The 27,256-nt window shown below is 41.2% G+C and overlaps 1 protein-coding gene across 2 annotated transcripts in view; it reads left to right on the forward strand.

Moving 5' to 3' along the window:
- Window positions 1-27,256, forward strand: part of CTNNA2 (catenin alpha 2) — a 540,562-nt gene that overhangs the window by 95,190 nt on the left and 418,116 nt on the right. For both annotated transcript variants that reach the window (XM_035103044.2, XM_035103046.2), the window contains exons 3-4: window positions 4,067-4,262; window positions 25,733-25,899. In XM_035103044.2, the coding sequence (XP_034958935.1) occupies window positions 4,067-4,262; window positions 25,733-25,899 (363 nt within the window). The remainder of the gene's footprint in view (window positions 1-4,066; window positions 4,263-25,732; window positions 25,900-27,256) is intronic.

The following is a 27,256-nucleotide window of genomic DNA, read 5'->3' on the forward strand; positions in this document are numbered from 1 at the left end:
ATTTTCACCCCATTTTATACTTAATATTTATGCTTACTCTAATTCATCTTCCAAGAAGATACAACAACTTTTTGATCATTGTATTGGTTCTGTTAGTATCAATTTATTCTAATACTTAGGGCCATGGTGGTATGTTTTACTTGGTTGTTGTTGCAAAGATAATAGAAAATGCTTTATGTAGTGATAGAGATTCAGTAGATACCGGTACCACATTCCAATATAATCAAATATTTCTTATAAAGAAAGTTTAATATCAGTCAAATCTCTACACTTAATGTATCCTAAAATCATCTAGGTATATAATAAAACTCTGTGAAATATCTCTAAATCAGATGGCAGAGATGATGCACTGGGATTTTTATTCCACTTTGTAGACCAGGAGATGGAGTGTTCCAGCTTGTATTCAGCCTCTCTCAAACCATAATATGTGCAAAGAAAGAATGACTGGAGAAGGAAACTTGGGTATATGAATTCCCAGTTCAGCACCACAGGACTCAGGCATGACTGCCTTATTACAAGAGCTTCTGAGGATTAAGGAAAATCCAGCTGGATACTGTACACAAGGTTCTAATTAGCCCTCTCAAGCTTTATTTATTCATTCATTTTTTAAAGACACATCTATACCACCTTTCAGACTAAGATTCTTCTCCAGGTGGTTCATATAAAACATAACAATAAAATACAATAGGCATTGAAAAAATATCAACAAAACAATGTCATATTATTTAAACTAGCAGTCTAATATCAAAAGTATACCATAATAGAATCACCATGATCAGACCACAAAGCCACATCCCCACAGCAATTACTTTCAGTAAGTCAAGTTAAAAGGTATCCCCTTACCCTTATTGATGATTTAGTTATTTTACTCTTTCCTAAATGGTCCATGGGACTGCTTTAATCCCACGACACTGGTATTGAACTACTTGAATATGAATTTGTTATACACAACTGAATGTTGCCAATATTGAATCTTCTATTCTAATGGGGAAAATATGGAGAAAGGAATTGTTTGGTAGTCCATAACTAGAATGATTTTTTACACTTCTACATATTTGGCAATTTATTTTGCATTGTTTCCATTAATTCATCAACATTGAGTCTTGCTGCTCCGAGGTAGTAGGCAGCAGGAAGAGAGGACTTGAAGTCCCTTATGCTGTTCTGGGTCCGATGCAGACATTAGTGACATAGTTGCACTATCCATCAGTCTCATTATATATTTCCCTGCTCCACTTTGTGTTGGCTTTGAATCAGTACATAATCTGATGCAGGTCACATGGTGTCTTCAAATACTGAGGCATGGTTGATGTTCAACATCATCTTTGGATTTGTGTAGAACTCATTACAGCCTTGGGTATATCGTCCAAACTGGCACATTAACAGTAAATCTAAGCCTTTAGTGTCTTAAATAATAATAATGATAATAATAATGATAATAATAATAATAATAATAATAATAATAATAATAATAATTTTTTCAATACAAACAACCACAAAAGACACGTACAACAAAAAACATAATAACAAAAATAACACAATTTGACAATTCAGATTTGAATACACTGATATACCTATGACTACACCTTTTAAACAATATTTTCCCACCTCTCTCTCCTTCCCCTACTTCCCACCACTATCCGCCTTATCGTTTAAATATTTGTTCCAGATTTCTTCATATTTATCCATTCTTATTTTGCATCGTATGTAGCTAATCTGTCCATATTATCAATCCATGTGCTGAATGGAATCTTTCTGTGGCTCTTCCAATTAATCAAAACAAGGTTTTTTTGCTTCTAATATAGCACGGTACATCCATTTTTTTTGACCCCTTGAAATCTCCCACGTTTCCGGAATATAATTTAGAATTAAATTCAGTTCCCCTTGCCTTGCCTTTAGTGTCTTGATTTTTTTTTTGTCCAAAAGTTCACTATATGTAGAACAGACTCAAATTGCACTTATGATTCATACACAGCATAACAGAACTACAGTTTAGTGTCTTTGGAGATAATCCTTTTATAGAATCTCAGTTGTCATTTCAGTAACTGATCCAAGCTTGCATGTGTCTGCCAGTATGTGTGTCATCTATACAGCTGAGTTGAATAAAACATTCCTGAAGCTGGAAATTACTCGGTTCATCTTTCTTTCCATAATCTTTTGCTCTCAGTATAGCATGGTAGGCTGCTTTCAGTTCATTGTGTGAAAGCTGCCAGAAACCACTTTTCTTTGTTTCAGATGCTACTAGTTTGTGCTAAGCAAGCTGTCTATTGTAAAAAAACAGCAAGCCATCTGTAACTTTCAATCACTGAGTATCTATTATTGGTGACATTATACCTTTAGCACTCTTTAGTGCCCATTCCCCTGCGTCCTTTAGCTCTAACTGTGTGTGGCATGTTGTCACTGTGGGAATAACATTTTAGCACTGTGCCAAATACCCACAAGATCTGCTGTAGTTTTATTTTGTATGGTAATAGAGGCAGCACATAAGAAACGAGAGTTTAGTACAGAAGCAAGGATTTGTATAATTATTCCATCGAGGCATTGCACTTATAAGGGAATAATACTTTAGACTACAGGATTCCACTTCTTTCATGTAAAAATATACTTCTGTAAAATATCTATAAAGCAACTTTGCTGAACATACCTAATTTTCAATGCACTTTCTCTCACCTGGTTGCTTGTGATAATAAATAATCATATTGGGATACAAGGCAGGGAAGTTTGTTTGGTTTTCAACCACAAATTAATTTAATTGGTCTGTGTGATGCACGTAGGTTAGGAAAAAAATATGTGTGGACTAGTAACTTCTGTGAACTCACATGCAAGACTGCAAATATATAGTCCAGGATCCATCCAAAATCCAGGGGCCAATGTAAACCCTCTGGAAGCTGCTGTAGGGAGGAGACATGTCCTTCATTCATTGGATCTCTGCAGCAACCGTCACCAGAGAGTTTATGGCCAAACTGCGTGGTGCGCAAGAAGGACAGCTTTCCCATTACCTTAATGATAGGGCTAATGCTGTGCTTGCAATGGGGAACCTGGAATTCCTTTGAGTGGACAGGCTGGTTAGGGTTGCTTGCATGGCATGCCACATTGGGTTTAAAGGAGTATAGGGGGTTGAGAAGTAGAGAAACTCAGTGTTTTGTGGTTGTTTGCAAGAAAAGCAATTCTAGACAGAAGGAGCTAGACCAGGCATCCCCAAACTTCGGCCCTCCATATGTTTTGGACTACAATTCCCATCATCCCAGACCCTGGTCCTGTTAACCAGTCAGGGATCTGTTGCTCTCTTTTGCCAAAGAAGGACATGGCTGTGTTGTAGATTGCCTCTTTGATGCGGTTCCACCATGCTCCAGCACTATCTCTAGGGCAGTTCAGTAGAGCTTCTTCAATGGAATCAGAGAAGTCTTCACAAAGCTCATATATGACTGATAAAAGTAGTGTGGAAGTTTTCCTCATCTCTCCTGGCTTCACATGCTCTGACAACATTGGTTCTCTTTTTGCTCTCAGGATGAAGGGTAGATGAATAAAGTTGGTGACATCTCTAATCAAATTAATGAGCATAAGTTTTAGACTATCACTCTGCATGTTGAGTGTCATTTTCAATTTTGATATAATAATAATAGTAATAATAATAGTAATAGTAATAATCACTAACTGTGCATCACCATTAGTGTGCATGTTGTCTTAGAATTATATGGACAAAGACTAAGCTGTCTAATATAGACAACAGAGAAAACAGAGAAGGAAAGAAGGAAGAGGTGAGACTAGAATCCTGTTTTTGTGTTTACTGCTCTCCTTGAAGTCAGTACAATCTCAGGGTATCCTTGAAGGTGGATTGTAGCTGGAGCTGTTTTGGTGTATTTATTAATACTATCATAAATGCCTTTATGGTGCCACAAGACTTTGTTGTTGTTGTTGTTGTTGTTGTTGTTGTTGTTGTTGTTGTTGTTGTTGTTATTTTAAAAAAACATTAGAAAATGTTGAGTCATGTGTCTTATGTCTGCTGAGAGAATTGTAAAACAAATTAAAGTTATACTCATTAAACTTCTTTTTTAAAACTTCTTTAAAGGTGACAACCCTTGTAAATACAAGTAACAAAGGGCCATCTGGTAAAAAGAAAGGTCGATCTAAGAAGGCTCATGTGCTGGCTGCTTCAGTTGAGCAAGCGACTCAAAACTTTTTGGAAAAAGGAGAACAGATTGCAAAGGAGAGCCAGGACCTAAAAGATGAACTGGTGGCTGCTGTGGAGGATGTGCGAAAGCAAGGTGTGTATCTCCCTCTCCCCATCTCTCCCTGTCTCCCATGCCTCCCACCTCTTTGTTAACATCAGATTACAGGTGTCTCCTTGATCATGACAATGCCATTAAAACTGCTTATATTGAATGCTGGGTATATTATTTATGTATTGTGGAGGAACCATTTAATTTTCACATATGTGTGCAAGAGCAATTTGATTGAAAAATGGTTTTAAGGTGGCACTACCTCTTCATGCAAGGTTGTACATTGAAAAATGAACAAATTGAGATGCTCTTGGTAAAAGTGCCTCTTGAAATCATTATTGCAGAAATTTGTTTCATGTGATTCTTCTTCAAAAATGCAACTTTATCATGGGAAAAACCAAAACACACATTGTACAAGGTGAATTTTCCCCTTGAATCCATCCTCACAGTTATTTCATGTGACTAATAACCAAAACTATGCTAGTATGGTATAATCAGACTTTTTAACTGTTTGGCTTAAAAGTTGGGATAAATGTTGGCTTAAATGTTGAAGTACCCATTTAATGGCAAAATTTGGTTGTAATTTTTTTTAAAAAAATACAACTATTTTGTTGCATTGGTTTTGGTAGACTCTGTAATAAAAACAAATTTTTAAAAGTGTCTTACATTGTGTAGGGTGCAATGATACCTGTTATATTCTATATGCTGTTGGGTGGGTCCCATGATGACTGGCGGGGGTGCTGCTGCCATGGTCACTCTGTCACTCATCTCCCAGCTGCTGCCCCTGGAATGGCTTACAGATGCTGACACTGCCTCTGTGCCACCATGGCCGAGGATGAGAGTGAGAGCCTGGAGTTTCCCAGCAAAGGGTTAGGATGGCTATCCAGTTGACTGCCTGCTTCGTGTCCTATATCACTGTTAGGTCTTAAGGATGCTGAAGAGCAAATATTGAAATGTATCCCAAGTACATACAGTAAACAATATGTCTTTCTATCCAATGAAAATAAAATTTAGACACTAGTGTTCTCTCACAGCCTCTTGCAGAAAACTCCACTTGTTCTTCTCCATGGATTTGGAGGAGGTGTTGGACTTTGGGCACTGAACTGTGAAGATCATTGTGAAAACAGGACTGTGTATGCATTTGATCTCTTGGGATTTGGTTGCAGTAGTAGGTCACAGTTTGACACAGATGCAGAAGTAGCAGAAAATCAATTTGTATGGACTATGCAGAACTGAATAAGATGATGGGAAGAATTTGAAACCGACGGGACCAGAGGTTCTTAGAAGATTGGAAAAAAAATTGTGAACTATTTGAAAGATAGCTGTAAACAACAGATCACGCGAGTAGGACTACAAGAAGTTCTGTAAGGAGGATTATATGAAATATTGCAGGGAAAATTTAGGAAGGACATTGAGTTATGGTGTATTTGTAAGTAATAGTGAAGATAATGAAATGTAAGACTAAGAGTGATGAAGAGGGGAAATATTTAGGCGTGGCTGAGGAAAGTCAAAAAATTGTATAATATATGAATGAATGTAATAAGAGGTTGGGAAATTATATACAAAAATAGTGTGCGTGTTTATATATATACCTCTCGGGGGTTGACCAAACCAAGTTGAGTCCCTGGATTCCTTTAACAGAATACCCTTCACATAGGGATGGCAAGACCCACTCTGGGTGGCTTCCAACAGAAGTATTAAAATGCAATAATTTATTAAACATTACAAGCTTCCCTAAACAGGGCTGCCTTCAGATGTCCTCTAAAAGTCTGGTAGTTGTTTTTCTCTTTGACATCTGGTGGAAGGGCATTCCACAGGGTGGGTGCCACTACTGAGAAGGCCCTCTGCCTGGTTCCCTGTAACTTGGTTTCTCGCAGCGAGTTAACCGCCAGAAGGCCCTCGGCACTGGACCTCAGTGTCCGGGCAGAATAATGGAGGTGGAGACACTCCTTCAGGTATACTGGACCGAAGATGTTTAGGGCTTTAAAGGTCAGCACCAACACTTTTGAATTGTGCTCGGAAACGTACTGGGAGCCAATGTAGGTCAAACATGAACCAGTGCCTATCCGTAACCTTACTTGTGATGATTTGCTAAGTGGCAGGCGAAACCCAAATGGCGACAGCCAATCAGCCAAGTGGGGGAAATTCTTGCCATGCCCCTGTCCCAACAACAGATGACACACGACGTCTCTTTTAGGGAGGACACGATTTAACAGAAAGTATATGCAGTATCCAATGAAGTAGTACCATGAGTGCAAGGGTTTCTGTTTGTGCAGTGGAACTTCCTTCTCTTCTCCCCATGCACCTCACATCCTTCTCACATCTGCTCTGAGGGGTTGGGGGGGGCATGTAGAGCAGATCTGGGGCATGGGTGCAATGAAGAGAGAGCAGGGAAGTTCTGTTGCACAGCTAGAAATCCTTGTGCTAATGAAACTACTTTGTTGGATTCCAACCTACGTCTTCATAAAATGCATAACTGAATGAAATTTGCTACCAAAATGTGCTTGCCAGAGTGGCACCCACAGGTGCCAATGTGCTTGCTACAACCTCCTGTGGGCACCCAAATATCCCGTCCTGACTAGCCTGCTTTAAAAGTTGGTTCATTTGGACCACTATAAAATTCTAAATAAGACGCCTTATTAAACTTGGCTGCATCATCATTAAGACCAGTGTTGATGTATCCATAACCATTTATCATATTTTATTGCGGGAAATATTCATAACCTGCTCTAAGTATTTGCCATCAGTTCCAATTGTTATTCAGGTTTGCCAGTTCTCGTTCTGTGAAATATTGTGCACTAAATGTCATTCTATGCAAATATTCTATTGTTAGTCCTCTCAGACTCTCTCTAAATCCATTAATTATCTTTCAGCTCTCAGAAAATGGAGATTGTGAAAGGCATTACATTACCTGTTCCAGGATGATACAAAGCACTTGTGATAAATGAATAGACATTGTGTGGGATCTTAGAGGTGAGGGAGATATGTTCAATTTACCTTTCTCAAGAACACAGAACTGTTTTCCATTTGGTAAACAGACTTTAAAAGTTTGTTGTCTAATGAGGGAAGAGCAAAAGCCAAAGCTGCCTTTTCTCAGTTCATCATCTACTGCTTTAAATTAAAGTAATCAGTCTGTTTGAGTGCAATTTTTTTGTGGTAACTAAATTCTGAAACATTTGCAGTGATTTACTTCCTTGTGTGATTCACTGTAGCTCAAGGTACTTCTTGCCTTTTTACTGAATTTCTTCATGGGCACATGCCACAATGGAGAAGTAATTTCTAATCTTCTAATGGGTGGGATACCTCCTTCCCAAGAACTGCATTCCTGTGGGGAGCAGGGCTTTTTTTCAGCCAGAACTCATCTCCTGCACCTCTCAGGTGGGCGCCATTGTCATTCTAAGAGAACAAGGGAGAGGTTCTAGAAAAATAGCACTGATGAGGGCTATGAGTTTTGGGGGGGCACATCAGTCTGCAACCCCCATGCGTCCTCAGCCACACAAGAACAATCTCTAGTCTCACAGCTGTCAATGGAGCTGCAGGTTAATTCTGTGTCCAGGAAAGCTGTATACCAGCTCCATCTGGTACGCAGGCTGAGACCCTCCCTGCCTGCAGACTGTCCGGCTAGAGTGGTGCATGCTCTAGCTATCTCCCGCTTGGACTACTGCAATGCGCTCTACTTGGGGCTACCTTTGAAGGTGACCCAGAAACTACAATTAAACAAGAATGCGGCAGCTAGATTGGTGACTGAGAGTGGCTGTTGAGACCATATAACACTGGTCCTGAAAGACCTACATTGGCTCCCAGTACGTTTCTGAGCACAGTTCAAAGTGTTGGTGCTGACCTTTAAAGCCCAAAACGGCCTCGACCCAGTATACCTGAAGGAACATCTCCACCCCCATCGTTCAGCCCCGTACACTGAGGTCCAGCTCCGAGGGCCTTCTGGCGGTTCCCTCTCTGCGAGAAGTGAGGTTACAGGGAACCAGACAGAGGGCCTTCTCGGTAGCGGTGCCTGCTCTGTGGAACGCCCTCCCATCAGATGTCAAGGAAATAAGCAACTATCTGACTTTTAGAAGACATCTGAAAGCGGCCCTATTTAGGGAAGTTTTAAATGTTTGATTCTGTTTTTAATCTTTTGTTGGGAGTCGCCCAGAGTCGCTGAGGAAACCCAGCCCAATGGGTGGGGTATAAATTATTATCATCATCATCATCTGTCTCCATTTGTTTTCTTTCTCACTCACTGCCACTTTCATCCAGCCTAGGGCGACTCTCGCTTTCAGCCCTACCCCCTCTTCCCTTTCCTCTCCATATTGCAGCTACAGGTGGCCTGAACCAGACCAGGGCCCTGGTGTGGGGGCTGTTGTTGTTTAGTCGTTTAGTCGTGTCCGACTCTTCGTGACCCCATGGACCATAGCACGCCAGGCACTCCTGTCTTGCACTGCCTCCCGCAGTTTGGTCAAACTCATGTTCGTAGCTTCGAGAACACTGTCCAACCATCTCGTCCTCTGTCGTCCCCTTCTCCTAGTGCCCTCAATCTTTCCCAACATCAGGGTCTTTTCCAAGGATTCTTCTCTTCTCATGAGGTGGCCAAAGTATTGGAGCCTCAGCTTCACGATCTGTCCTTCCAGGGAGCACTCAGGGCTGATTTCCTTAAGAATGGATAGGTTTGATCTTCTAGCAGTCCATGGGACTCTCAAGAGTCTCCTCCAGCACCATAATTCAAAAGCATCAATTCTTCGACGATCAGCCTTCTTTATGGTCCAGCTCTCACTTCCATACATCACTACTGGGAAAACCATAGCTTTAACTATACGGACCTTTGTCGGCAAGGTGATGTCTCTGCTTTTTAAGATGCTGTCTAGGTTTGTCATCGCTTTTCTCCCAAGAAGCAGGCGTCTTTTAATTTCGTGACTGCTGTCACCATCTGCAGTGATCAAGGAGCCCAAGAAAGTAAAATCTCTCACTGCCTCCATTTCTTCCCCTTCTATTTGCCAGGAGGTGATGGGACCAGTAGCCATGATCTTGGTTTTTTTGATGTTGAGCTTCAGACCATATTTTGCGCTCTCCTCTTTCACCCTCATTAAAAGGTTCTTTAATTCCTCCTCGCTTTCTGCCATCAAGGTTGTGTCATCTGCATATCTGAGGTTGTTGATATTTCTTCCGGCAATCTTAATTCCGGCTTAATTCTCTGTGGGGGCAGAGAAGCTTTAATCCTTTGCCTTTGTCAAGTGAACAATTTTCTGCCCAGTGCTGCGAAAGTCCCATTGATCAGCTGATTGTTGGCACTTGTAAAGTGCTGTGAAGGAGGCTATGCAGGTGGGGCTTTCAAACACCCTTTTGGCCCATCAACATCTTTATTTGCTTCATACCTGATGTCAGATATAGGATAGTTGGCTGTGACTTCACCAAAATGACCTCATGGGCCAAATGGGGAGGTCTGGTGCATCTAATTAGGCACACATGCTGGTGGTTCTAAACCTTGACCCACAAAATTTACATGCTTAAACGTTAGAAATGAGATGTATTCCAAACATTGTCAATTTTAAGTTAAGATATTAAGTATTTATGATATACATTAGCACTTGATTATGTCTGAGTGTCTAAAGTGTTAGTGCTTATATAATTAACATTGGCTGGGTTTGTATCAGGCAGTGCTGAGGAGCTCATACTAATGACTGACTGATTATGGGATGGTATTTATATGGAAATGTACTGTGTCAAGAATTCCTGACCTTTAGAGAGGGGATGGTAAAATGTATGTACAACTTTGCCTCTACACTAGCATTTTATATTTGTTCATATGAATAGTTTATATCAGGGATGGGAAAATGGTGATATACTCCAATTTCCATCCGTCTTAGCCAGCATAGGATGATGGGACTTGTAGTCCAACAACATCTGGAGGACACCAGCTGACCTACCCCTGGTTTAAGCCTTAGCCATTCATTGAATATCTCATTTATTTCACTGGCACTACTCTGGAGTTCTCTCTCTCTCTCTTTCTCATAAGAAAAATTTGGCACATGGGAGGAAAATATTGAATAACAGGAAATTTGTTGTTTAGTTATAATTGGAATTCTAATTAGACAGTAAAGAGTGGAATAAGGACTGGGGCAAGCAGTGTAAGATTTGTATGCCCAAATCATGTGTTTTCCGTATCATTTTCCTACTGGTATTAGTGGGATTTGCAGCGTACAATTCTAAACTAAGCATATTAATTCAAAAAGAAAATCATTCAGATTTAAATGGGTTTTGTTCCATATTAATTATGTATTGGATTGCTGCCTTAAACACAAGTGCGGATTTGTCCTTTGGATTAAAATAGGGCTGGTAGATTTGTTTTTGTCTTTCTCTTCATGCTGCCTTTCCCCCCTTCATCTAAAAAACACACACCCATTTCTCTCCTCATAATGTTAACTTTACTTTGAGGAAGGAGAAGGGGCATAACTCTATTAGTTTTCACAGTATTGTTCCCTTTATGCCTCTGGACCATCTTAGATTGTGTTATAAGTGACATTGATTTATTGATTGTGGACTACATGTGCTGGGTTTTCCCTCCAGAATAACTGAGCTATGTGCTCTAACCAACCTAGCTCTCTAGGGACACTTTGCTTTCATTCATATTCTGCAAGGAAATACCATGGCTTGTTTCCCTCTCTTTCAAGTGAAAACATGTCGAACATTATCGCTTTATGATCCCGTAAGTTCTTCCTCATTTTCAGATGTGTTTTCTTTCTAAAGCTTTCAAACGTAGCACAAATAGAACAGACAGGACCCCCTGCCTGCCTTTAGGAGGTGATAACATTTTTATAGCTATGGCGCTAGGAAGCTATCAAAACTCCACACTATTAAAAAAAAACATTTTGTCATTGAGAGCAAATAATGAGCTTGGGCTGGAAAGAGTTTGTTTTTTAGTTTAATATAACATCTATGGATTGTCTTCTTGTCTAGTAGGGGTATTATCCTTTATTTTAGGTTTTCCACTGTGCTACAGAATTAGGTAGGCAGTTTAAGGTGTATTCCCTGCCAACCTTTGTTTGGAAGCCACATCTTCCTCCCAGTTTCTTCAAGGAGTAGTGGCATATGTAAAAATAATAATAAGCATAAAGTGTTCCGTTATCACTATTTTGGTAGTGTTCTATTCTTCAAGCATTTATGCATTATGCATCTCTTGATAAGAGAAGGTTATCCATTTTGCATTAACATAAACTGCCACAGAATTCTGATTTTTATCAGTAGCAAAATGTCAAGTATTAAAATTTTACCAGAAATCAAGACTAGGTCATTGCTTGTTACAGTTCATTGTGTTTTCTTCTAATCTAACACCCCCTGTTTTTGCCTTGATAAACAAGAAAATGGATGTACCTTTCTTACAAGCTGACAAGTATGCTTGTTTATTTTTTAAGCAAATGATTATTTCTTTGTAGCGAGACTCCAAAACGTGGACCTTGACTTTCTTGAAGTTTCCATCTCCTTCTGTCTTAACAAGCCCATTTGTTTCTTTTCCGTTGAAATATTCCAATTTTTAGTTCTTGAACTATGCCACGCTTGCTGCTGCCGCCACACTAATTATGCCGTCTTCTGATTTATATAGAAGTAGGCTCTACCTACAAATGCTGCCTCCCAAACTGCAGAGGCATGGAACTTTCCATTCCCGCCCCCTCCACAAGGTATCTCCACCTCACTGAGCTCTTACTCCACACTGGGGACAATTCTGAGGTCTATCCAACTTTTGTCATTATTGTTCTCCTTTCAGAGCATGGGTTGGATATGATGTGCAGTGAGCCTGTCACTTATGCAGTGCTTCGGTTCTAGGGGTCCATGCACAAGGGCAAAATTGCTTAAGGTCAGGAACTCTGAAACTGCCCCCAACCCGTGACTCTCCCTACCTGTCTGGACTCTGTCTGAGAGCCAGTGTGGTGTAGTGGTTAAGAGCGGTAGACTCATAATCTGGGGAACCGGGTTCGTGTCTCCACTCCTCCACATGCAGCTGCTGGGTGACCTTGGGCTAGTCACACTTCTCTGAAGTCTCTCAGCCCCACCCACCTCACAGGGTGTTTGTTGTGGGGGAGGAGGGGAAAGGAGATTGTTAGCCGCTTTGAGACTCCTTAGGGTAGTGATAAAGCGGGATATCAAATCCAAACTCCTCTTCTTCTACTCTGGGAAAGTTAGGTGAGGGCCTTGGGGTACATCCTTTCCAAAGGCTGGTAAGCAAGGTGGAGAGCTCAAAAAGCTATTTCCAGGGCGGGCAACCTGGTGGGGAGCTAAAAGGGGTAAATGGGACCTTAGAAAAAAAGCTTTATTCAAAAGTAAAGGCAATGCCTTCCTTACCAGCTTCTGGGAAGGAGGTATGAAAGCTTTGTGAGCTTCCCAGAACCGGGTAAGTCAGGCAGAGGCCTTAAAAAGCTCTTTCTGTGGCTCTTTCCATCGACCCACCAGGCCATATTGGGTGAATCTTAATTTGCAGCCACAGCTTAAAGTTTCGATCACCTGATGTCACCTGGTGTCATATGTCATATGACATCAGGTGATTGACAGGTAGACAACCCCACCAGCCTAACCAAGCGGCCATCAGAGAGTTGGCAACTTCGGGTGTAGGTAGTTGTGAATTATGGGGTAGCGGTGGCTGCTGGCCATGTGAAAATTATGTAATTGAGATTTTGGCACATGGCTACTGTTGCCCAATAGCCAAGGAAGTGCTGCACCGAGACAGGAACACAATCTGTGGTTCTGACCTAGGAAGTGATTACTGCTCCTCTGTAGAGGTTGCTAACAGGTGTTCTGGCAAATCTAGATAGCGAAACTGCATATTGAACTGCAGCCAGGATGATAGAGCAATTGCTATTGTGCCTAGGATACAGGTGTGGCGTATTATATTCCTCTACAAAATGGGAGCTATAATCTGCCTTAAGTAGCAGTGTAAAAGCAATACTCTAAGCAGTATAAGAATCTGCCTTGTACAGGATGTTCAAGTGTGTGTACTTCTTTTTGCTACTGTGAAAAAGCTCCTGTTATATGCATGTCACATTTAAGGTTAGCACATTTATGTAACCATTTCAATCTTAGTACATTAAGTCAATACACTTGATTCAACTTCATTACACAGTTCTATCTCCCTCTCCCTCTCCCCTCCCCCAATTTTTTTTGCAAACACCCTTACAGGATTGCATGCCATTAGTGCCTCAAGCTATTTTATTATGAGATTTGCCAATAAACAACATATTTTTAAAATTGAATTTCCTTTCCACACATTGGATTTTGGTGTAAGAGTTGTTCGAATGCTACTTCTTTATTTAGTAAGAAAAAAAATACAGTTTGTGGAAGGACTGGTTAAGATTGTATTGGAAGTGCATGCCTGACTAATGAAAGTTAATAAAATGCTGTATTCAAGCCTGTATTCTTCTTAAAATATATATAATCAGATAAGTTTGTTTGTCTCAGGCCAAGCTTCCAGCATTTTTTTATACTGTAACTGTTGACAATCTTTATGGAATATAGTACCGCACCAGTGGTTTGATCATCCACAACTCTGCAGTACCAAGATTCCTTTGAAGGGCATGTGGGGGAGGATGAGAACATCTGTTCAGATAACCGGTATTAGACTTTTTGGGTGCTGTCTTGTCCCTCTTTTCCCATTTTGATTCAATAGGGTCAAAAGGTCTTCCTCTGCCAGTCTGTTCCTGAGAGGGCAGGGCTCCTCCTGGAGAAGCTCATGAGTTTGGCCCTGTCTGCAGACACCAGAAGGAGATAGATGGCAAAAGGCCTGCAGGAGACTTGGAGAACAGAAATTCATGCTAAATAATTTCATTTTGTCATACTTGGGAGATGGGAAGTCTTTTCTTGAGTGGTTCCTCCCATTGTTCCCAGAGTGGCTGGGGAAGCCCAGCCAGATGGGCGGGGTATAAATAATAATAATAATAATAATAATAATAATAATAATAATAATAATAAATATTCAGGTAGCTGGTCCTTGTCAGATGACCATATTCTTCTGCCCTAGTCTGTGCTGATGTGTTTATATTTCAGACAAGGTCATGCACTGTGCCCATGACAAGGCATGCCTGATTGTCCAATAACTTGTATGTAGCGATTTCAAATAACTTACATGTAGCAATTAATTATCTAATAGTGAGCCACTTGCCTGAAGTTGCCTGTTTTTTGCAATCATAAAAAAGTCTTCTAGGCTCACACTGTCAGAGGTTATGTAGCTGTACAGAGGAAGGACTTTTTCCATATGGTAACAATTTCCCAGAGAGCCATCAAGTACGTAATACAGGCGGTGACCATTTCATGCAGAGGTTCCATTCCTGGCCCCCCTCACACATCAGCAGAGCGGACATAAGCCCATCCTACCCTGCCCCTCGTTCTGCCCTCTTCCGGGTCCAAAAGGACCCACACATTGGCAGTCACATATCAATTGGACATGAACAAAATGGTCACCGCCTGTCTCCTAGTCTAGTGTTTCAGACAGCAGGGTCAATATGGTTTAATTTTTAGCCCGGGGTTTTAATAAGCAATAATTTGGATGGTTTTAACTGCTTTGAATGTTTTATTATATTAATTCATTCATTAGTAATGATACAGTGGTGTTTTTATGTTTTGTTGTTGTTGTTGTTGTTTAGTCGTGTCCGACTCTTCGTGACCCCATGGACCATAGCACGCCAGGCACTCCTGTCTTCCACTGCCTCCCGCAGTTTGGTCAAACTCATGTTCGTAGCTTCGAGAACACTGTCCAACCATCTCATCCTCTGTCGTCCCCTTCTCCTAGTGCCCTCCATCTTTCCCAACATCAAGGTCTTTACCAAGGATTCTTCTCTTCTCATGAGGTGGCCAAAGTATTGGAGCCTCAGCTTCACGATCTGTCCTTCCAGTGAGCACTCATGGCTGATTTCCTTAAGAATGGATAGGTTTGATCTTCTTGCAGTCCATGGGACTCTCAAGAGTCTCCTCCAGCACCAGAATTCAAAGCATCAATTCTTCGGCGATCAGCCTTCTTTATGGTCCAGCTCTTTTATGTTTTACCTGGCTCTTATTTGTTATTGGAAACATTAATTTTGGATTCAAAAGTTGGATACAGATCTCAATAATAGTTGAAGATCCTTTGTGATTTTCATCCCAGTTATTGAAATGCTACTTCTAGGTAGTGCTCCCCCCCCCCAAGAGGGTACTCAAGGGCGCACAGTTCCGATACCTCTTTTGTTGTTAAAAAGTGTGGGACTTACTTTAACAACTTCATGGTGAGTATCAGCACCTCTCTTTTGTTGTTGTTGTAAGCGTCACACTTTTTAACTGTAACAACTTCATGGTGAGTACCGGCACCTATTTTTATAAAAAAGAAAGTATTGCTTCTAAGAATAGTGAGAGTTATGACATGCAGAAAATGCTTAAAGTTTGCAAGTTTTCAGTCACAAAGAACCATTCATATGAAGAGGATTAAAGGTCATTGAAATGAATTTCTGGTTTACATAAACTTATTTACAGCTTGGGTGGTGCTGTGGTCTAAACCACTGAGCCTAGGGGTTGCTGATCGGAAGGTTGGCAGTTCGAATCCCAGTGACGGGGTGAGCTCCCGTTGCTTGGTCCCAGCTCCTGCCCACCTAGCAGTTCGAAAGCACGTCAAAATGCAAGTAGATAAATTGGTACCACGTTTGTCCACAGGCAGCTTCCGAGTCATGTGGCCAGCATGACTAAGCTGCTTCTGGCAAACCAGAGCAGCACACAGAAATGCTGTTTACCTTTCTGCCGGAGCAGTACCTATTTATCTACTTGCACTTGATGTACTTTTGAACTCCTAGGTGGGCAGAAGCTGGGACCAAACAATGGGCACTCACCCCGTCACGGGGATTCGAACCGCCAACCTTCTGATTGGCAAGCCCTAGGCTCTGTGGTTTAGACCACAGCGCAACCCGTGTCCCTTATAGGCATGGTACATAGGCACAGTGAAGAACGGGATTAGTGTAATGGCTAAGACTTAACCGAAAAAAATTGTGCTGTTAACAGCAAGGTGACATTTGTGAGGTGCTGTACATCAGGTTGATAGTTTTGTGGCCTAAAAGATCGTCAAGTTCAGCATTCTCCTCCAGCTTCCCCTGGGAAAGACTGTAGTTACGATAATTAAAATCTATACATTTAATGGCCTGTGCATTATGTGAAGCTGTGGGTGATTGGATCTAAAAATGTTTCACAGCCTTAGGAAAATCCAATACGCTATATAATCTTTAACTGACATTGATGTTGATTTTGTGATCCTGACACAACTCAGTCGTTACTAGCTTTTTAATACATAACGGTACATAAGCCATTGTGAAAAGGCAAAGGCAATAAATAAATAAAAATGATATGGCTCTAAAGAGTTGCCTGGGACAAATAGATGGAAGCTATTTAAAGTAAGTTAATGATGCAGCTTAGCATTTAGAAAGTTAGAGTGGGAGTGTGAATCATTGTCAGAAGAATTGCTAATCACTGTTATTTAAAGTAGTGGTGCACCTTGAGCTTCATTAAATATAAAGTGTTGGTAACGTTTGGAGCTATTATACCTGACAATCGTGGGTGGATGTCTTTTTTCCTCTCCCCTGTCCCCAATCCCGCAGTCTTTTTTGTTGTAAGGCAGGAATACTGCCAGCATATGGGCACCCCTCAGACTAGGAAACAACTTATGTCCTTAGCAGAAAGGCATGGGGTTGGGGGGAGGGTGTGAACAGGTACTGTAAGAGAACAGAAAAATATGACATTGGATCCCAGCTTGCATTGGGCTCCATGGGAAAGCAAAGTGATGTAGAGAATGGAGAAGACTGTCCTTTTCCTGTTCAAACTGAGTGACTGACTTGGAGTACCTAGGATCCAGTTTGTGTTGCTTAAGACAGGGTGAGAGGTAATTGTTTCTTTTCCGGTCAGCATGAACAGCTGGGAGGACATATGGTAAAATTGCCCTGCATTCAGAATAGAGAATAATGATGCTCACATCGCTCTTGGAGATGTGGGAAGAGAGAGAAAAAATAAGGATGAATAAACTTCTCCAGTAGCTACTGCATACGGCTCATAATTAATCAAACCCCTTTGGGGGTTTTCTTGTAGATGCCTGCAGAATTTTCATTGATTGGTTCTATAGCATAAAATATTGGGTGCTGAGTGGTCGAAGGTTGCAGACTCAAGCCAAAGCCAACCCTTATACCACCATGTGTTCCCCTTAAAATGCAAATGAGGTAGTGGGTTTTGGCTCCCCATGTCAGTCACTTGGAGTTCTGCTCCTCAGAGTAGAATCATAGTACAGTATTGTGGAATTGGAAAGGACCAAAGGATCATTTAATCCACCCCCAGCAATGCAGGAATCTCAGCTGAAGCATTCATGGCAGATGGCCATCCAACCTCTGCTTATAAACCTTCAAGGAAGGAGAGTCTACAACTTCCCAAGGAAGACCTTTCCACTGCCAAAGTTTCTCAGAAGAAGCTTTGCTGTTGCCAATGATAAGCCCCACTCTGAGAAACTGTTGAAAATCTTTTTCTTTTCCTGGAGAAATCAAGTGAAATAGCCTCCTAGTTTCCCCTTACAAACAGGGAGGAGAATTTAAAGAGGCCTTATATGTCTAACTCTAGAAAACACAGTCTTCTTAGCAGCTCACTAAAATACTCATTAGTTTAGATTAATTTTTAAATCACTGTATACATGTAGGGTCATGTGTGCTGTGGATTTTCCAGTAAGAAAATAGTTTTTGTTTTTCTTCAATCTCTTCTGCAATATTAGATGTTTTCTAATGTCTCATACTACCAATGTGCCAAGCGATAATGTGGAAAGATGGCTGAGAGCTGCAGATTTCTTTTTCAAATATATATATATCCTCCACATGTGGCAAGCTTTGCCCTATTTTTTCTTAAGTAGGTTTATTTCTGTTTATTTCCAAAGGCAGAACTGCTGAGGTGTGGAGCTTGTACCATTTTATTAATGTTTTCCCCCTCTCTCACTAGATTTTCAAAATGCTTTAGGATTACTTGATATGCATCCTGCCTCTAAAATAAAGCCACATCACCTAGTTTATTTTAAAATCTACAAGAAAATCATTTGACTCATTTCTCCCCTACTTGAATGCCATTCATTTTTAAATTAAATTTTCTGTTGAGCTTGGCTGAGTGCTATGCTTAAAATGAAGTGTCTGGCATGTGTCACAAATTACTTTTATTATACACATACACCTCTGTGTTACAAACTTAGTATTCAATATAAAAGTAGAAGATATGCAGTTTATTGATTGATTGCATTTCCAACGAATTCATCATGGTTCACACAATCCCAGAGTGAAGAACACTAAAGACCATACATATACAGTATAATGTGTATGCTGCCTTTACACAGTTAAAACCATGCTGAAGGCAGCTTACGACATGAAAAATATATTTAATTACAAACATAACAAAAGTAGTTATAAACAATAAAAACATCAAAAACAAAACCTAATTGAAACAATTTTCACATAAACCATAATATCTAAAATAAAGCTACAAAAATATCAATAACAGCAACAACCCCCATCCAACAAAATCCCGTAAAAAATACCCCAGTTTCTGCATCCAGAGTCAATGAGGGCCCGCCTTCCGAGGCAGGTGGAAAAGGCCTGCAAGGCAGGGAGCCGGTCTTCCAGGAGTCACAGGCAATATGGTCCCTGGCCTCTTCAGCATACAGAAAAACATTTAATTTAAATGCAACATATAAAAACAAATATACTCATAGCTGAAGTACACCAGCCACTTTAGTAAGATGCTTGGGTAAATAGCCACATTTTTACCTGGCATCAAAACTTCATTAGAGTCGCAGCTGAGAAGGGAAGGCATTCCAGAGTTGTGGGGCCACGTACTGTATCTCAGAGACCTGTGGCATCATGAGAAGCTCACCCCACTAGGACCTCAAAATCCAGGCAGCTGTAAAAGGGATCAGGTGATCAAGGGCTTTATATGTCAAAGCAAGCACTGTAAATCCAGCTTGGTAAGCCTGGCAGCAGTCAGTGCTGCGCTTTCTGCACCAGTGTTATATGTTGGTGGTAAGCTGCCCCTGCAAGCAGTCTTGCTGCAACATTCTGCTCTAACTGCAGGCAAGATAATTTTGCAGGCCTGCTTAGATCTAGTTGAGGCAAAGACAGAGGCATTATCATTGGATCAAAGCAAGGCCAATCCAGGGCAGAGACTCTGGCCTCTTGCTTCTATTATTTTGAGTTAGCTTCACATTTGTATCTCAGCCTTCCTATAATGAGCTTGGGCTGGCAATTGCCGGCCCAAGGTCACATCGCCTGTTCTTCATGGCTGCATTTCAATTCCAGTATGCATCATACAATTTGTTTTAATATTATTAATGGAGTGGGTGGTCCTAATTTACCTCATTCTTAAAATGACAGTAGCTTTCCTCTACTGCTGGCATTCATTATGCCCAAACTTCTGATTAAGTTATCAGACAATTCTGTGTAGAGCAAGTTAGTGTCATGTTTATTTTCATTTTCTGTACAGCTGTATTGAAACTATATTAAATCTCCCCAGGATTTTGACAAGTGACCTTATATAATTTCTAATATATATGTTTGTTAGGGGAGAAGGTGGTGAAGGTGAAACATATCCAAGCAATATGTTTCTTGAAATAGGCTTGAAAGAGTATAGCCCAACCTTTGCAATCCAGGTGCCCTCTAGAGGTTTTGCGCTACAACCCCCAATAGCCCTAGCCAGCATGGGTGCTGGTGTAGTCTCACAAATGTACCATGCAATCCCACACAGTACAGCCCTGGTTCCAAGAATGTAGAAGATCTTGATTGCATTTGATTAAGTATTCTCTGCAACTCGTGGTTGTATAATTCAATTTTGGTGCTCATTATTTTACGTAAACTTAAGTTGTTTCAGTCGGTAGAGATCTGCACCAATTTGACAGCTTCCAAAAGTATAAAATCACTCGCACATATTTAAATTATGATATCAGCTCTTCAACAAGAATAAACTGCAGTTCATAATTTGCTTTAAATCTTTACAGCTTCAAAGAATGTATTAGCAAGTGCAGTTCAGGAAAGTGCATGTTGGGAAAGATTGAGGGCACTAGGAGAAGGGGACGACAGGACGAGATGGTTGGACAGTGTTATCGAAGCTACGAACATGAGTTTGACCAAACTGCGGGAGGCAGTGGAAGACAGGAGCAATAATCATTGTCCATTCACTCCAATGATTATAGACTTTTAGTTCACAAAAAAGGAATTTGTGTTTGTGGCAGCCAAGCACTCCAAAAAACAAAACCAAAAAACCCCATAATGGAAACCCTATGATCACCTCGCCTTCTAGATATGATTCCTTTTACCTGTATTTTCAAGTGTGGGTGCTGATGTAACCAAAACATCACCATCAGTTCACAAGAGATGAGTTATCAGCTGCCCCGGGCATGTTTTGTAGAAGTACCCCCCAAAATGCGAGGGGATCAAAGGAGGGACACCCTCCCGAAAAAAAGGACTGTGAATACACAGTGGCAAAGAAATGCTGACTGATTGATTAATGAATGAATGGGTGGGACAGAAAATTGGGTGGGGGATTGCATGGATCAGAATGCAGTATTCTGGAGGAGAGCATGGCTGGCTGCAACACTAAACACTTCCTCATTTTGTTACAGGCCCTACCTGTCTATATTTTTCTCACCTTTTCTCACCTTTTGTCAGAGAAATGACTGTATTATATTGTTTCATCCCTGACTCCTTATTGTATTCACAATAATATTTCAACCCTCTTCCTCTTCAAAACTCTTTTGGCTGGCTGGGGGAACAAAATATGAAGTTTGATAGATATAATTCTGATGTTGAGGAAGGTGAAAGCCTCTTCTTTGTTAGAGAATAGCTGGCCACATATCAGGGATGCTATCATAGTGGATTTCCTGAATTGGTAGGGGATGGACACTGTGATCCACATCCTGTTTGGAAAATGAGCACTGAAATTAAGACACAAGTTGGACATCAAAGGCAGCAGTCTTTTTTATATTATTATTTGTGTTTGTTTCATTTGTTCCTCTCCAGATGCAGTGTTCATTGTCAGTGTGGCCATGACAGTGCCACATACTGTGTGTCACAATGTTGTCTAGTATTGTGCCACTGAATGTGAGACCATGTGGATCGGAGTGGGTAATTCTTGGTACAGTGGTACCTCGACTTATGAAGGCGATCTGTTCCGCGGCGCTCTTCATAAGTCAAAACCTTTGGATGTTGAAGTGTCCATTTTGTGCATACACGAAGTGCGATTTTGCGCTTTGCGCATGTGCAGACCACGCACGGCGAAAATACTTCTGGGTTTGCCGACTTCGGAAGTCGAAACCTCCAAAAGTCAAGGCATTTGGAAGTCGAGGTACCACTGTATATGGGAGGTGACAATAATGGTGATGACAGCTATAGCAACCATGGACTGGGCAGCACAAATTAATTGGCATGGGATAGTGACAAAAGTACCAGGGGAATTGTAGGTTCTTTTTTAAAAAAAGGCTCTGAGGGAAATGTCAGTATGTCTGTTTCAAGAAAGGTGTCAAAAGCCTGGGGAACTCTGCAGTTCTGTGAGAAAATTCTTTAAATCTCCCTAGTTTTTACACAAAAGAAAAATGATTTATTTATTTTTAGGACAGACCTAGGCTGGTCCATTTGCTCTTGTTTCTAGAGTTCTATCAGCTTTTCTTTAGAGACAAGGACAGAATGTGTGTGTACTTCGACAATGACAGTAATTTTCTTTATTCAGAATATTTCCCCACTGCTTAACTGCAAATTAATTTTTATTAATATTTTATAATGTTTAATATTTAATCAAGAATTTTATTCCCTCCTACCCTGAAAGATATGTCAAGACAACACACATTTTTATCAAGCTGATTTGTATATATGGGTGCTGAAAATATAATGGATTCAGTTTATTTCTTTTGAAGCGCAGTTTCAAGAATGAAGAGTGAGAAAAGTAACATCTTGGTACCCTGATGTATTGATTCAAATTATACTCTGGGCTACACAAAATGTAGCAATAATTAAGCTTAAAATTGAGTACCAAGGGAAAGAAGCATTTATTGGATGTAGTTCTCAGTTTCAAATGCCTGTGTCTGTCCTAAGGGCTATTTGTACTGCTTTCTGTGTAATATTTTATTTAAATGCACTTTTAATGCCTGTATAAACTACCAAGATAAAATTGGATTGTAGAGAAAAGAATGCTGTTCTACTAAACCTCTGTGTGATGCAGAGAAATTTACAATTTTACGAAAGACCACTTCCTTCCCTAATGACACTCTTGATGATGAGCAGAGAGGACTTTCTTGGTAGAAGTTCAGGGTAGAGACCAGGAGAGGACATTACCTGTGATAGCCCCTAAGTAGATGTAGAATTCCCTTGCCAAAGAGGTTTGCCTGGCACCTTCATTATATCATTTTTGTCCTATACTCTGGGTTTTGACACTTGAGATTTATTTATTTTTAAGGACTCAGACTATTCTTGTGGCTGTAATTTGTTTTAAACTCTATTACATACTGTATTTTTTAAAATTTCTGTAACCCACCCTGAGACCTTGTGGTGAAGTGTGGGTACGAAATTGAAGTAGTAGTCGTAATAATAATTTCTGCTATTAGATTCTACTAATTAAGGGGTACATAGGGAAATGTTGGTTTTCCTGGGATTTGTGGTATTTGGTACTAATTTGCAAACTTACAGTATACAAATAATCTTCTCATTGGATCAACACCTTTGGTTCGCAGTTTATGTAATAACAGAGTGAAATGTAACACGGTATCTACCAGATAGTAATTCAAGATTTTGGCAAGAGTTCTCCTGAGCTCAGCTCAAAAGATGAACTTCAGTCACTCATTAAAAACTCTGTCAGAGAAGAGGCATGCTTTACAAAACAGCTTGGGGGGACACACAATTTTGACTAGAGAAACGAATTGAGGAGAAATAAAATCAGTCCCTCTTCACTGCTCTGATTAGATTCACCATCCCCTGTGGCTGATTTTTATTTATTTTTTTAGTCATTGAGAAACTGATCTTAACCCACTGTTTGGGCCCTTTTCTTACTTTGTAAGGAAAGAAAACAGTTGAAAGTTTCTGTGTCGTTAGAGTCAGACTAACATCATGCGAAGAAGAAGGAACTTTGTTTGTCTTCTGAAGAAAAGCTCTTCTCCTGTTCAGTCTTAAGACTCCCTGCCCCCACCCCCACCCCCAGATGCTTTGGATAGGATGTGTCACCTACTTTTCTAGTGCAGCATCTGAAACCAGGCTGTTGGGAAGGCTTTAGAGTGGTGTGTAAATGTTTTAAGGTTGTGATTTAATCATTAAAGGTTTAAACCACAGCACCACCTGGGTCCCTGTGATTTAATAATTGCACATGCATTAATTCTGGGGTGGAACTGATAAAACTGGTTGCATGGCTCCCAGAGGCAGCAAAGGAACCGGCCTTCAAACTGATACTAGGATAAGTGTATTCCAAAGTCTGGCAAGTGCTGCCATACTTTTTGCTGTCCTTGTGGCATCTCATAGATGTTTAGCTGTCCAAGAGCAAATAACAGCAACCCAATCCTGTCTGTCTTTGTTTGCAAAGATTAAGCGGTTTTTATGACAGAGTGGCACAGCAGAACAAACCATTAGCATCAGCAAAATACAGGATTTTGTTTGAACTGCCTCGCAAATAATTAAGAGTGCCACCGCTGTGGCTAGTTCTTGAGAGCAGGATGCTATTGTTATACTAGTCTCAAATCTACCATTCTTGGGCAAGGTGATTGAGCGAGTGGTTGCTGAACAACTCCAAGCACGCCTGGAGGATGCGGACCATTTGGATCTCTTCCAATCGGGATTCAGACCTCATCATGGGACTGAAACTGCTTTGGTTGGGGTGGTTGATGATCTCCGGCGGGCTAGGGACAAAGGTGAGAGCTGTTTCTTAGATCTGCTGGATCTCTCAGCGGCCTTTGATACAATCGACCATAACATCCTTCTGGACTGTCTAGAGGGGTTGGGAACTGGGGGCACTGTCATACAGTGGTTCTGCTCCTTCCTCCTGGGCCGTGTTCAGAAAGTGGGGGTGGGGGATGAGTGTTCAGACCCCTGGGCTCCTACTTGTGGGGTGCCTCAGGGTTCCGTCCTCTCCTCCATGCTTTTTAACATCTATATGAAGCTGCTGGGAGAGATCATCAGGGGGTTTGGGCTGGGTGTTCATCAGTATGCGGATGACACCCAACTCTTTCTCTCTTTTAAATCAGAACCAGTGAAGGCAGTGAATGTCCTGTGTGAGTGCCTGGAGGCGGTTGGAGGTTGGATGGCGGCTAACAGATTGAGGTTGAATCCTGACAAGACAGAAGTACTGTTTTGGGGGGACAGGGGGCGGATGGGTGTGGGGGACTCCCTGGTCCTAAATGGGATAACTGTGCCCGTGAAGGACCTGGTGCGCAGCCTGGGAGTCATTTTGGACTCACAGCTGTCCATGAAGGCACAGGTTAATTCTGTGTCCAGGGTGGCTGTCTACCAACTCCCATATGGTATGCAGGCTGAGACCCAACCTGCCCACAGACTGTCTCACCAGAGTGGTGCATGCTCTGGTTATCTCCCGCTTGGACTACTGCAATGCGCTCTACGTGGGGCTACCTTTGAATTAATCCAAAATGTGGCAGCTAGACTGGTGACTGGGAGCGGCCGCCGAGACCACATAACACCGGTCCTAAGAGACCTACATTGGCTCCTAGTACATTTCCGAGCACAATTCAAAGTGTTGGTGCTGACCTTTAAAGCCCTAAACAGCCTTGGTCCTACCGTATATACCTGAAGGAGCGTCTCCACCCCCATTGTTCAGCCCGGACACTGAGATCCAGTGCCGAGGGCCTTCTGGTGATTCCCTCACTGCGAGAAGCAAAGCTACAGGGAACCAGGCAGAGGGCCTTCTCGGTAGTGGCACCCGCCCTGTGGAACGCCCTCCCATTGGAGGTCAAGGAGATAAACAACTACCTAACATTTAGAAAACACCTAAAGGCAGCCCTGTTTAGGGAAGTTTTTAATCTGTGATATTTTAATGTACTGTATTTTGATATTTGTTGGAAGCCGCCCAGAGTGGGTGGGGTATAAATAATAAATTAATTAATAAATAATAATAATAATAATAATAATAATAGCGCCTTCCCTATACACCTTTAGGCACCAGGCAAAAATGTTCCTTTTTAACCAGGCCTTTGCCTGACCTGATCTACATCTTACACTCTTTTTAAAATGCTGTCTCTTTTGGGTTGTTGTTTTTTAAATTGGGTTGCTGTTTTTATTTTTATTTTATGTATCTGATATTTTATGTGAACTGCCCTGAGACCTTCGGGTATAGGGCGGTATAGAAAATAAATAAATAAAATGAAATAACTTGAAATTATGATTGATTCTTTAGTATTAGATACTATAGTTCTTCTGGAATAATTTCATTTTTCGTTATTGACTTGTACATTTTTTCAAGAAGCAGGGAGTAAGAAGTGGCTTTTGTAATCAGCTTTTAAAACATGCTTGTTTCTAATTGTCCTCCAGGTGAAACGATGAGAATTGCTTCGTCTGAGTTTGCCGATGATCCCTGTTCCTCTGTCAAGCGAGGCACCATGGTCCGAGCAGCACGGGCTCTGCTCTCAGCTGTCACTCGCCTGCTCATCCTGGCTGACATGGCAGATGTCATGAGGCTTTTGTCCCATTTGAAAATCGTAAGACTTCTTCAATACGTTATGCTCTTGTATGCGCTGTGGTGAGCAAGTGGTGGAAGGGATATGGTATGCTACATACAAAGGAAGGGCAACCAGGTTTATATGGGGCTCGTATTTTGTACAGTGGTACCTTGACTTACAAAGACGATCCGTTCCACAGCCGTCTTCGTAAGTCAAAGTCTTTGGTTCTCAAAGTGCCCGTTCTGTGCATGCGCCGACCCCGCGTGCCGCTTCGGAAGTCGAGTCATTCGGTTGTCGAGGTACCACTGTAGTTGCAAATATTTTGGGGAAGTATCATCATCAAAACCAAATACCCCACCAGTATTACTTCCTAGGCATAACTATGGCTTACTTCTGTTTGGTAGTGGGTGGAATTCTGGATGGCCACAGCTGGGTCTATTCCTTGGGGTTCGGCTTGCCAGCTGAGTACTGCATTTGCTTATTTGAATGCAGAAGTACATCACAAATAAGAATTGGTAGTAAGGGTTCTGGGGGGTGGGGGATTAAAGTGTGAGCCCATTGGGATGTATTCAGACGCTCCATCAGACACACCTATTCAACATTGCTATGTGTTCTGTAAAAAGCTACTGTTGCTTCTCTTCACCATGCTTGGTTAAAGTTTGAAACTGAGAATGGATTTTGTTATGCAAATTTCATGTCTGCATAAAATAATAATGAAATCTATTTTTTTGCTTTGTTACATATCATACAGACATCCACACATATTATTACATGCTGTTGACTAATCCATGCATACTATGTGTAATGCATCACTGGGCTATGCAGATGCCTTTCCAGTAGTGTGTTGTCATTGCCTTGTGGACATTATCACATTTTTTTAAAAAAATTGAATGGCCATAGTTGGCCTCACATGCACAATAAACCACAGACAAATTAATGTAGGGTCACAATAGCTTTATGCTACCCCCAGGATTGAAGGCAGCATCCTTGAATACCAGTTGCTGAGGACCATGAACAGGAGAGAGGACCGTCCTCGCTTCCTGCTTTCTGGGCTATTCAGAGGCACGTTGTTAGCCCTGTGGAAAAACAAGATGCCAGGCTAGACATGACTTTGCTCTGATCCAACAGGGCTCATCTTTATTTTCTTATTGGGGCGTGGGGAAAGTGGTTTAGCCGTAACAGGTGCACACTGTGTCTGTGCTTCTATGAGAGCTGCTTTTCAGACTGTCCTGTAGCGTAAGGAAGCTGTAGACTTACCACCCTCTTGTGGTAAAATTAAAGCACAGCAGTGTGCTTTTGTCTGTGAGCCACAGTATGAAATTAATTACATCCAAATGTCAGAACACTTTTGATTGGAGATGGAAACAGTGAGTGCTTAATGAATCATCAAAGATGA

The sequence above is a fragment of the Zootoca vivipara genome, chromosome 9, assembly GCF_963506605.1.
Source record: "Zootoca vivipara chromosome 9, rZooViv1.1, whole genome shotgun sequence".
NCBI classification, from domain to species: Eukaryota; Metazoa; Chordata; class Lepidosauria; order Squamata; family Lacertidae; genus Zootoca; species Zootoca vivipara.